This window comes from Triticum aestivum, chromosome 4B (genome assembly GCF_018294505.1).
Source record: "Triticum aestivum cultivar Chinese Spring chromosome 4B, IWGSC CS RefSeq v2.1, whole genome shotgun sequence".
NCBI classification, from domain to species: Eukaryota; Viridiplantae; Streptophyta; class Magnoliopsida; order Poales; family Poaceae; genus Triticum; species Triticum aestivum.
The window spans coordinates 189,198,313-189,208,689 of NC_057804.1; the positions used below are offsets into that span (position 1 = coordinate 189,198,313).

Below are 10,377 nucleotides of genomic sequence, written 5' to 3' on the forward strand. Positions count from 1 at the left end.
CGCCGGCAGCGGGCGAGGCCAGTGGAGAGGGCGGCAGCGGCGGCGCCGCCGCCGAGGCGATGGGGGCATCGCCAGAGCCAGCGCACGCGGGAGCCATCTACCTACCTAACTTTAAAGCATAGTGGAACAAATAGCAATTGAAGGCAAGTAATAAGAACCTCAGCCCACCAATGGGCACATGTTTATATTAGTTCGAAATTACTCAGATTCTTTTGATTGGCCTGCAGCAAGGTAGGCACAGTTACACTATAAAAAGATAAGCATAGAAAATAGACTACTTAATATATCTGGTTACCCAAGCAAAGAAGAGCAGTGGCCAACTTGAACTATGAAAACGTCTCTCTAACTTCTTTTTTGTTTGAGAATTAGCTGCTTATATTAAATTATGCACTGTGATTACACTCCTCGTCTAGCAAGTTCATAATACACTCCAGTGGAACATGAAGCCAAGTAATTATTGCAGCTCTCCTTTGCTAATGCATGTGCTACCTCATTAGCCGTACGTCGGACCGCCAGCAGCGCATGGTCCTCAAAGTCCTGGAGGCATCCCTTGATTCCTTCAACCAGTGGCCCATATATTGAATGATCTTGGCTCACATATCCCTTGAAAACATCTCAAGTTTGTCGACTTTTGATAACAAATAAAATATGCCATCTCGATAAACTATTTACCAGCCAATTGTAGAAGAGCATGGTAGCTTCACAAGCAACAAACTGGTTACCATGGTGGTCCTCATCATCTATAACCGAAGTTGTAATACATGGTCAACAAAACATCCAATTTACAAACACAAGAGGATGACATCACATCGTGCTTACCTACAAGCTTTTTTACTACCAATCTTGAATTTCATCTTCCTTCCCAGTATTGCATGAATCCACCAGACTACGACAAAGAGATCAGACAGTTTCCATGAATATCCAGGGCTCAACATCAAATTCTGGACAATGGGTCACTGTAGTCACCAGCTAAATTAGCCATTAAAACAAACATGCCACCAGTTTGTATTTACTGGATCATGAATACAACCATCATCCCAGATAACACGCAGCCATAGATATATATTTTATCTTAAAAAACATAGAAATATATTTATCTTCTTATACAGTTGAGTACAAAAAAAGCAAAGAAAATGCCACATCATCCCAAATGCCTTTTGCCATCCCATAAAAAAAATGCATCTTCAAAGTTTAGAATATAAACCTCATCACAAACAGTATAGTATTAACTGCCCATAGCAGCTGTTGTTCCTGTGCAGAAAGGAGAAAAATAGCTAACAATGGGAGCTAGCTCCCTCTGCCACCCATGTTGAGTGGGCGTAGAGAATACGACCCTTCCATCCCTGTAGCAGCCATTGGTGATCCTCATCTATGGCAAAATCCTTGTGGTAGTCACCCATGACCATGTCCCTAGCCATCTTAACAGTCTCTCTGTTCAGTGGCAGCTGCCTCAGGCCTGCTCGTTGGTTTCTGATCTGCCAATGCTTATAGGTCTCACCGCGCTCCACTCGGTCCTCTCCCTCATATGCGACGGCATTCAGGACCATCCACCCAAAGACGTCACGCTCCAGCGCCAGCCGCAGTTTGCTCTCCCGTGGCATGGTTGCATCAAGCATGTCAAATAGCGCAGAGTGGTAGAAAAGGGCCTCTCGGAACCGTGACAAGAAGAAGGTGCCATAGGAGCCATTCACGGTGCTTTGGACAAACACGTCTGGCTTCATCTTGCTGATGTTGCCGAGGACGACATCCCTGGGGTTCGGGCTGGCTATGACGACACTCTCATCCATTAAGGTCCTGAAATTGAACTGGTCATTCACAGCAAGCGCCTCGTCAGGTTCCATGTCCAGGTCCTCAATGCAAATGGTCTGCCACTGTGCCATGATAGCACGGTACTTGAACGGCACACCAAGCTCTTGTGCAATGTCAGTCAGCTGATTACCTATCTGCTCCATATGTTTTTCTGGGTAGACCCCAGGCAATGGGAGTTCAATGTGGGTGATCCTGACCTCCGGTGGGCCACCATCCCTTGAAGCCAACCAGCGCAGCAGCTCAGGCCACTGGAACCCACAATGGAGGCCATAATCCACGATATGCAACCTGCTTCTCCCAACTGCTGCATTGAAAATGGCCTTGTTGGCAAACAAGAAGGCTACCTTCCTGAAACAGCAGGTGGACATGAACAGCTGGTAGGCCTGCATATGCCTCACAGTAGAGGTGCACTCAGCCGTGAGCAACCCATACACCTGTCTCCCTGTGCCGGTCAGCCGTGCCTCCAGCCCCTCAGCAAACCAGTAGGCAAGCCGCTGTGTGGCGTCCCCAGTTGGTGATGCATGCTGCTTGATCTCCTTGAGTAACTCACCTGCACTACGGCGGTCATCCATCACCGCCTTGGCGCAGTGGATCAGCAGTGTGTGCAGGTCAACCACCCGTGCCTTGCTCTTTCTCCCCTTCTTGTTGCTGTTCCCAGTCTCATTGCCCATGGCAATGAGCGTTTGGTCGAACACCTCGCCGGCACCAGCTTCCACCAATCTGCTAGTCCTACTGACATCAACCTCCACATCACCATGCCTGTCCTTGCGGCCCCTGCCACTTTTCTCCTTGGGTTCATCATGCCCACCAGTGGTCGTCAGCTCACAGTTTGTGGGCAAGAACTTGTTGGCCTCTTCCATGCCCCTGAGGAAGGCAGTACTAAACATGTGAGTGCTGTAGTCCCCATCGGGGAGCAACAGCAAGCTGCGGACCTCATCAACACCCTTGAACTTGAAGATGGGTGAACTGGGAGAGTGCACGTCGATGGCCAAAGCGCCGCCTTGGTCCGCCATTAAGGTGGAGGCATGCATGCTGGAAGAGAGGATTTGGGCAAAGGGTCGCTGGGCTTTGAGGAGTGCAGGGTTGTCTTCATCAACGTCATCCTCCTCCTCCATGAGGATTTGTGCGATATAGGGGAGTGTCAGGTGATCCTGCACGGCGAAGCAGTTGCTGTCATCATGGGACATCAAGGGAAGGTCTGGGAACACCGGGAAGACGGGGGTGGCAGCCATGGTGATGGCAATGGCAATGGTAATGGCAAAGCTCTTCCTGGAATGAATGGAAGGCAATCATGGTAGGTGTAATGTTGCTCTGCTAAGCTTGTCTCCTTGGAATCACCGAACTGTCTCCAACCAGAAAGAACAAAAAAGCAGTTGCTTTCCTAATCATCTAGGTGTGATCTGACCTCCTTGTTCCATTTCCTTGTACAAGAGAATTACATCAAAAACAAATTGATATTTTAGAAACGCAATAAGAAAATCAAACATGACATTTTGAGTACTATTTGCATTTGCAGATCTTTGTGCAATGCAAAAATAATAAAATGATGAAGGCTAACATAGTAGCTTTTTTGCACAGAATTAATTTGAAAAGTGAACTTAATACTCAAATATGTACTTGTGTTCAATTTTTGAGAAACTTTTTAAGTTTGCGAACAAGACTTTTTTAGAGGGTATAGGTGAGATCAGATGCCAAAATATTGCACTAAGCATGACATGTTTTACTCTGCTTCTGATGTTTGGCAAAATGAAAGCGCAGCATACATGACACATACGACCCACAAGTCCTGAGTCCTTAACTACAATTCGAACTGTATCTCAGTTACATGAATACATAATTACATCTACTACTTTGTTGCACATGAATCTTAAAGGGAAAAAAATAGTGCATGAACATAATTATTTAAGTGGAAGCTTAGGAATTATGCTGATATGTCAAAAGAGTAAATAATATACTAGGAGAGGCCAAAATATACCTAGTTAAAATATTGAAAATGCCATAGTTTGTAATAAACTTACTCATGCTTAATCTATAGTCCTATATCCCTGCCACGATCTGCATACTTGACCAAATTAGTAAACTCTTTCAGGGCTGCAAGCAAACAAATAAACACAGCACATGATGCTATGAACCTTTTAAGGAGAAACCATAGAGATAATTAGCAATAAAATCAAGTAATATAGATGTAGGCTCACTCAGTATTCCTTGCTACTCTGGTTTTCTCTGGCCATGTAAGGTACATAATAGAACGCAAACCATTGGATCAATATCTGAAACCAAAAATTGGCAGAGCAGTATGAAGATGAGCCTAGAAATGTAACACAACTGGGGTAACATCAAATCTGCATCTGTGCAAGTGTTCACCTTTCTCACATACCATCATTTAACAATATATCACCGAGCTTGCCCAAAGTTATAATATCGAAAAAAATCCAGCAAAAACAGTTATAAGACCATAGATTTTCTAAGATAATAGAAAAATTAAGGGTATAAGGTGCCCATCTTTCTCAGAGATCATCGTCGGTGCAAACTTCGTGTTATGTGCGGTCAAGCCAATCACAACTTTAATTGTTCATACAAGTAAAGGTATATGTGCACATCAACTCTGACTAATCAGTACAACTTTGAGGCTTCAACACATATCTGGTTACTCTACACAGGCTCAAAAGGAAGTGCCAAACAATTTGACTGGCATATACATAAACCCCCACAGATTTTGTGGTGTGTTGTTACAAAATCTGCAGCAACACGATGGCCAAAGCATCCAATTTATAGATATACTCCCTCCATTCCTAAATATTTGTCTTTGTAGAGATTTCAAATGGACTATCACATACGAATGTATATAGACATATTTTAGAGTAGATTCACTCATTTTGCTCCGTATGTAGTCACTTGTTGAAATCTCTAGAAAGACAAATATTTAGGAACGGAGGGAGTATATGCCAAGGCATTACTGCATCTCTGCAGATTTCTAAGTTTCAGATCTAAGCTTCATGATCCATGAGAGCATAATCAAATGACTACTTGGCATACTAGAAGTAATTGACTACCTCATGGCACCATGGAATTATAAGATCATAAATGGTGAGATAAGTGCTAACTTACAAACATGGATATATCTATTGATGTCAATAATCCAAGTTTGATTGAGAAAAGAAGCTAGGTTGCATTGTCGGCAACCCATGTTGACAGGGCATAGAGCACACGCCCCTTCCACCTGTGCAGCAACCACCGCTGATCGTCATCAACGACGAAGTCCTTGTGGTAGTTGTCCTTAACCTTGTCCAGCACAAGCCTAACAACATCTGGATTCAATGGCAGCTGTGTCAGCCCAGCCCGGTGGTTCCGGAGCTGCCACTGCTTGTATGTCTCAGGGCGCTCCACCCGGTCTGCGCCCTCACATGCAATGACATTCAGGGCAGACCGCCCGAAGATGTCACGCTCAAGCAGCAGACGCCCTTCGTTATCCCGGGGGACTGTCGCATCCAGCAGGTCAAATTGGGCAGAGTAATTGAACAGTGCCTCCCTGAACCGTGTCAGGAAGTATGTAGCACCATACGAACCATTCATAATGCCATGGATGAACACATCTGGGAGCATCTTCCTGATGTTGTTAAGGACCTGATCCCTGGGGCTCGGAGTATCAAAGCCGAGGTTTTCGTCCATCAAAAGCCTGAAATGGCAAAGACTAATCACCACAAGCACCTCATCACGGTCGATGTTCAGGTCCTCTGGCTGGACTGTCTCCCGCTTTGCTGCAATACCATGGAACTTAAACGGCACACCGAACACGCGGGCGAAGTTGCTGAGCCTGCGCCCCGTCTCCTCAATATGGTAGGCTCCATGGAACCCAGGTTGAGGGAGGTCAATGCCGGTGATCTTCACCTCTGGTGGTCCACCTTCTCTAGCTGCAAGCATACGTAACAGGCCCGGCCACTGCAGTCCTTGACTCAGACCATAGTCCACAATGTGCAATCGGCTCTTCCCTACCACAGCATTGCAGATGGTCTTGTTGGCAAAGATGAACGCCACCTTCTTGCAGCAGCAAGCTGCCATGTAAAGCTGGTTGGCCTTGAGAAAGTCTGCAACCGAGGTACGCCTTGCCATGAGCGACTGGTACAGCTCGCTCCCCCTACCCGCCAGCCGTGCATCCAGCGCCTCGGCAAAATAATGCGCCAGCCTTTGCGCCGCATCACCCTTTGGGGTCGAATGCTGCTTGATTCTTTTCAGCAGCTCACCTGCGGTCTGGCGGTTGTCTGTGGACAGCGCCTGGGCGCAGTTGAGCAGCAGCGTGTGCAGGTCCACCATCTCACTGTCACTCGAGTCCCGTCTTGGCCGACCCTTCTTCCGTCTGTTCTTCCCGGGTTCACTGTCCACGGCGATGCGAAGCTGCTGAACCCCCTTCATGCATATCTCGTGTTCCTGGAACATCATTTCATCGAACAGCTCTCGTGCGCCATCCTCCTCCTGCTCCGGCATCATCAATTTGCTGGCCCTGCCCATGTCTGGCTCTAGAGTGTCCCTCTTTTTCTTGAGGCCGGCTCCAGCGAGCGCTCCGCCCACCACTTGATCCACCTTCATGGCCGGGAGGCTGCTGTTGGGCGGCAAGAACTTCTTCGCCTCCTCCATGCCTTTGAGGAAGGCCATGTTGAGCATGTCCTGGTCGCCGGGCAACAAATAATTCCCAGTGACGAAGTCAGAGCTAGGGTTTTGGGCTTCCTCGTCGCCGCTGAGGAGCGCCGAGCTCTGGGTGTCCGGTGAACCTGAGGCAAGGCCCAGTACTTGGGTGTAGGGCGGCCGTGAGATCTGGATTTCTGCGTCGTAGGGCGATGTAGCGCTGGGGGTTGTGGAGGCAGTGGCGTCGAAGGTGGAGGTGGAGGAGGACGGCGAGAGCGCGGAGGTGGAGCCGCTGGCGCTGTCGGCGACGTCGACGAGGATCTGCGCGAAGGGCAGCTGCGCCCGGAGGAGCGCGGGGTGGTTGGGGTACAGGTAGAAGAAGTGGTCCTCCATGTCCTCCTCCAGCAGGCGCGAGATGTAGGGCAGCGCCATATCGTCAAACGAGGAGTCCCCGTCCTCCACGCCGCGGGGCGTCGGCGGCAGGCCGAGGAACAGGGACGGCGAGGGCGGCTCCAGCCGCGAAAGGAAACTCTGCTGCCCCAGGAACTCCTCCGGCGTGGCGGCCATTGCTCTGCTCTGCTAGGCTGTGTTGTGCAGTTGTACACTTGTACTGCTAACTTAAAGAAGTGGAATTTACCCCACTGTGAAGCCCTGCAGATGGTGCTTCCTTTAAAGGATGAAACCATGGAAGATTCCGGGAAGGGGCGTGATGATGATGACGGGAACGGAGGAAGAGACCGAAGGGCAAGAGTCAAATACTCAACTGCAACTCCGGCTCGCCGCCGGTCCCATCCCCAGGGTGGAGCGGAAAGATGTGAAAGAAAAAAGAAGGGTGATGGTGAGGCTTTGGTCTAACGTTAACATGGCTAAGCGAACAATAGTACGGAATAGTATATATCAATTCAGAAGATTTCTGTTGTGGAGCACCGTACTTATTAATTAATTGAACAGGGCGGCCAAGAACAAAATGAGCTGAGCTGAGCTGAGCAGGTACACCAACCCTAAGTAAGCTAGGAAGTCACTCTGTTTTATTTCAGTTCGTATATAAAATTGTTACACCTTTGGTACAAACCTGACAATCTCACAAGGGTGAAATATCAGTAATTTTCTATTTACTAGTCAATCCCGTCTTTTAAGGAATCAATTCGTTTTTTGAATGTACAAAACTTTTGGAAGTTCAGCATGTCAGGTCCCAATACCGTGCCAGCCCAAATCATGATCTTCGTCAACTTGGATTTAGTTCTCTGGCGAAAATCGCGAGTTGCAAAGATAAAAACCATTAAAAACAAGATCCCGAATAAGAAAACAAAAACCGAAGAAGTGGAAACTTTGCTTAAAGTGTCTGAATAGCCTTGAACCGAAAGTTTCTCTTTTTTTAAGTCAAACTTTGCAAAATTTGATCAACTTTATAGGAAAAGATATTCACATTTATAATATAAAATTAATATCATTAGATGCATCATGAGATTAATTTTCATACTATATAACTTTATTATCATAGATCTTGATATTTTTTAATAGAATTTTGGTCAATGGACCACCCAAATCAGACTAGGATTTTATTGATGGAAGTATGCCCTAGAGGCAATAATAAAATGGTTATTATTATATTTCCTTAATCATGATAAAGGTTTATTATTCATGCTAGAATTGTATTGACCGAAAACTTAAATACATGTGTGGATACATAAACAAATATAGTGTCCCTCGTAAGCCTCTACTAGCTCGTTAATCAAAGATGGTTAAGGTTTCCTAACCATAGACATGTGTTGACATTTGATAACGGGATCACATCATTAGGAGAATGATGTGATGGACAAGACTCATCCGTTAGCTTAGCATATGATCGTTCAGTTTATTGCTGCTGCTTTCTTGAATGTCAAATACATGTTCCTTCGACCATGAGATCATGCAACTCCCGGATACCGGAGGAATACCTTGTGTGCTATCAAATATCACAACGTAACTGGGTGATCATAAAGATGCTCTACAGGTATCTCTGAAGGTGTTTGTAAAGTTGGCATGGATCGAGATTAGAATTTGTCACTCCGTGTATCGAAGAGGTATCTCTGGGCCCTCTCGGTAATACACATCATAAGAAGCCTTGCAAGCAAAGTGACTAATGAGTTAGTTGCAAGATGATATATTACGGAACGAGTAAAGAGACTTGCCGGTAACGAGATTGAACTAGGTATGTGTCGGATTCAGGGCTTCGCAGACCCAAGAAAGGTTCGAACTCTAGGTCGTGTGCGAAGAACTTGACCTATCCAGCCTACCAGCTCGTCACCCTACTGAAGGAAATATGCCCTAGAGGCAATAATAAAGTTGTTATTTTATATTTCCTTATTCATGATAAATGTTTATTATTCATGCTAGAATTGTATTAACCGGAAACTTGATACATATGTGGATACATAGACAATACAACGTGTCCCTAGTATGCCTCTACTAGACTAGCTCGTTGATCAAAAGATGGTTAAGTTTCCTAACCATGGACATGCGTTGCCATTTGATAACGGGATCACATCATTTGTAGAATGATGTGATAGACAAGACCCATCCGTTAGCTTAGCATATTGATCGTCCAGTTTTATTGCTACTGCTTTCTTCGTGTCAAATATATATTCCTCCGACTATGAGATTATGCAACTCCCGGACACCGGAGGAATGCCTTGTGTGCTATCAAACGTCAAAATGTAACTGGGTGATTATAAATATGCTCTACAGGTATCTCTGAAGGTGTTTGTTGGGTTGGCATAGATCGAGATTAGGATTTGTCACTCCGAGTATCGGAGAGGTATCTCTGGGCCCTCTCGGTAATGCACATCATACGAAGCCTTGCAAGCAATGTGACTAATGAGTTAGTTGTGGGATGATGCACTACAGAACGAGTAAAGAGACTTGCCGGTAACGAGATTGAACTAGGTATGAATATACCGACGATCGAATCTCGGGCAAGTAACATACCGATGACAAAGGGAATAACTATATTGACATTGCGGTTCGACCAATAAAGATCTTCATAGAATATGTGGGAACCAATATGAGCATCCAGGTTCCGCTATTGGTTATTGACCGGAGAGGTGTCTCGGTCATGTTTACATAGTTCTCGAACCCGTAGGGTCCACACGCTTAATGTTCGATGACGATTGGTATTATATGAGTTATGTGTTTTGGTGACCGAAGGTTGTTCGGAGTCCCGGATGAGATCACAGACATGACGAGAAGTATCAAAATGGTCGAGAGGTAAAGATTAATATATTGGAAGGTTATATACGGACACCGAAATTGTTCCGAATAGGTTTGGGGATTTTTGGAGTACTGGGAGGTTACCGGAACCCCCCCAGGAAAGTTAATGGGCCACATGGGCCTTAGTGGAGAGGAGAGGCAGGCCACAGGAGGTGTCGCGCCCCCTCCCCCTTGCCAATCCGAATTGGACAAGGGGTGGGGGCGCGGCCCCCCCTTTCCTTCTCCCTCTCCACCTCTTTCCCCTTTCCTCCCTCCGTAAGAAGGTAAAAGAGGGGGGCGAATCCTACTAGGAGTGGAGTCCTAGTGAGACTCCCGCCCCCTTGGCGTGCCCCTCTAGGCCGGCCGCCTCCTCCCCTCCTCTTTTATATACGGGGGCAGGGGCACCCCAAGGCACAACAGTTATTCTCTTAGCCGTGTGCGGTGCCCCCCTCCACCGTTTACTCCCCGATAATATCATCGTAGTGCTTAGGCGAAGCCCTGCGGGGATCACATACCAATGTTGTCATCACGCCATCGTGCTAACGGAACTCATCGACTCCATTGACACTCTGCTGGATCAAGAGTTCGAGGGACGTCATCAAGCTGAACGTGTGCAGAACTCTGAGGTGTCGTACGTTCGATACTTGATTGGTTGACTCGAGAAGACGTTCGACTACATCAACCGTGTTAAGTTAACGCTTCCGCCTTCAGTCTACGAGG

General features: G+C 46.6%; 1 protein-coding gene across 4 annotated transcripts; it reads right to left on the minus strand.

Annotated features, from left to right (window-relative positions):
* Nucleotides 1-407: 407 nt before the first annotated feature.
* LOC123091755 (scarecrow-like protein 33) lies at nucleotides 408-7,283 on the minus strand. 4 transcript variants are annotated; one of them, XR_006443457.1, is made up of 4 exons: nucleotides 4,918-7,283; nucleotides 4,005-4,079; nucleotides 3,828-3,900; nucleotides 3,075-3,230 (listed from the first exon to the last, which is right to left on the minus strand). XR_006443457.1 is itself a non-coding variant. In XM_044513374.1 (3 exons), exon 3 carries the CDS (start codon nucleotides 3,039-3,041, stop codon nucleotides 1,275-1,277), a length of 1,767 nt encoding a protein of 588 aa, XP_044369309.1. In that variant the 5' UTR covers nucleotides 3,042-3,230; nucleotides 3,828-4,079; nucleotides 4,174-4,970; the 3' UTR covers nucleotides 409-1,274. The 4 variants fall into 4 exon arrangements, 3 of the variants coding, with proteins under 3 accessions (XP_044369308.1, XP_044369309.1, XP_044369307.1); XM_044513374.1 differs by having other exon boundaries at nucleotides 409-3,230; nucleotides 3,828-4,079; nucleotides 4,174-4,970; XM_044513373.1 differs by having other exon boundaries at nucleotides 408-4,079; nucleotides 4,174-4,970.
* Nucleotides 7,284-10,377: the final 3,094 nt, after the last annotated feature.

What these genes read in the sequence shown, in the direction of transcription:
- LOC123091755 (XM_044513372.1), bottom strand. Translation starts at nt 6,996, where the DNA reads ATGGCCGCCACGCCGGAGGAGTTCCTGGGGCAGCAGAGTTTCCTTTCG.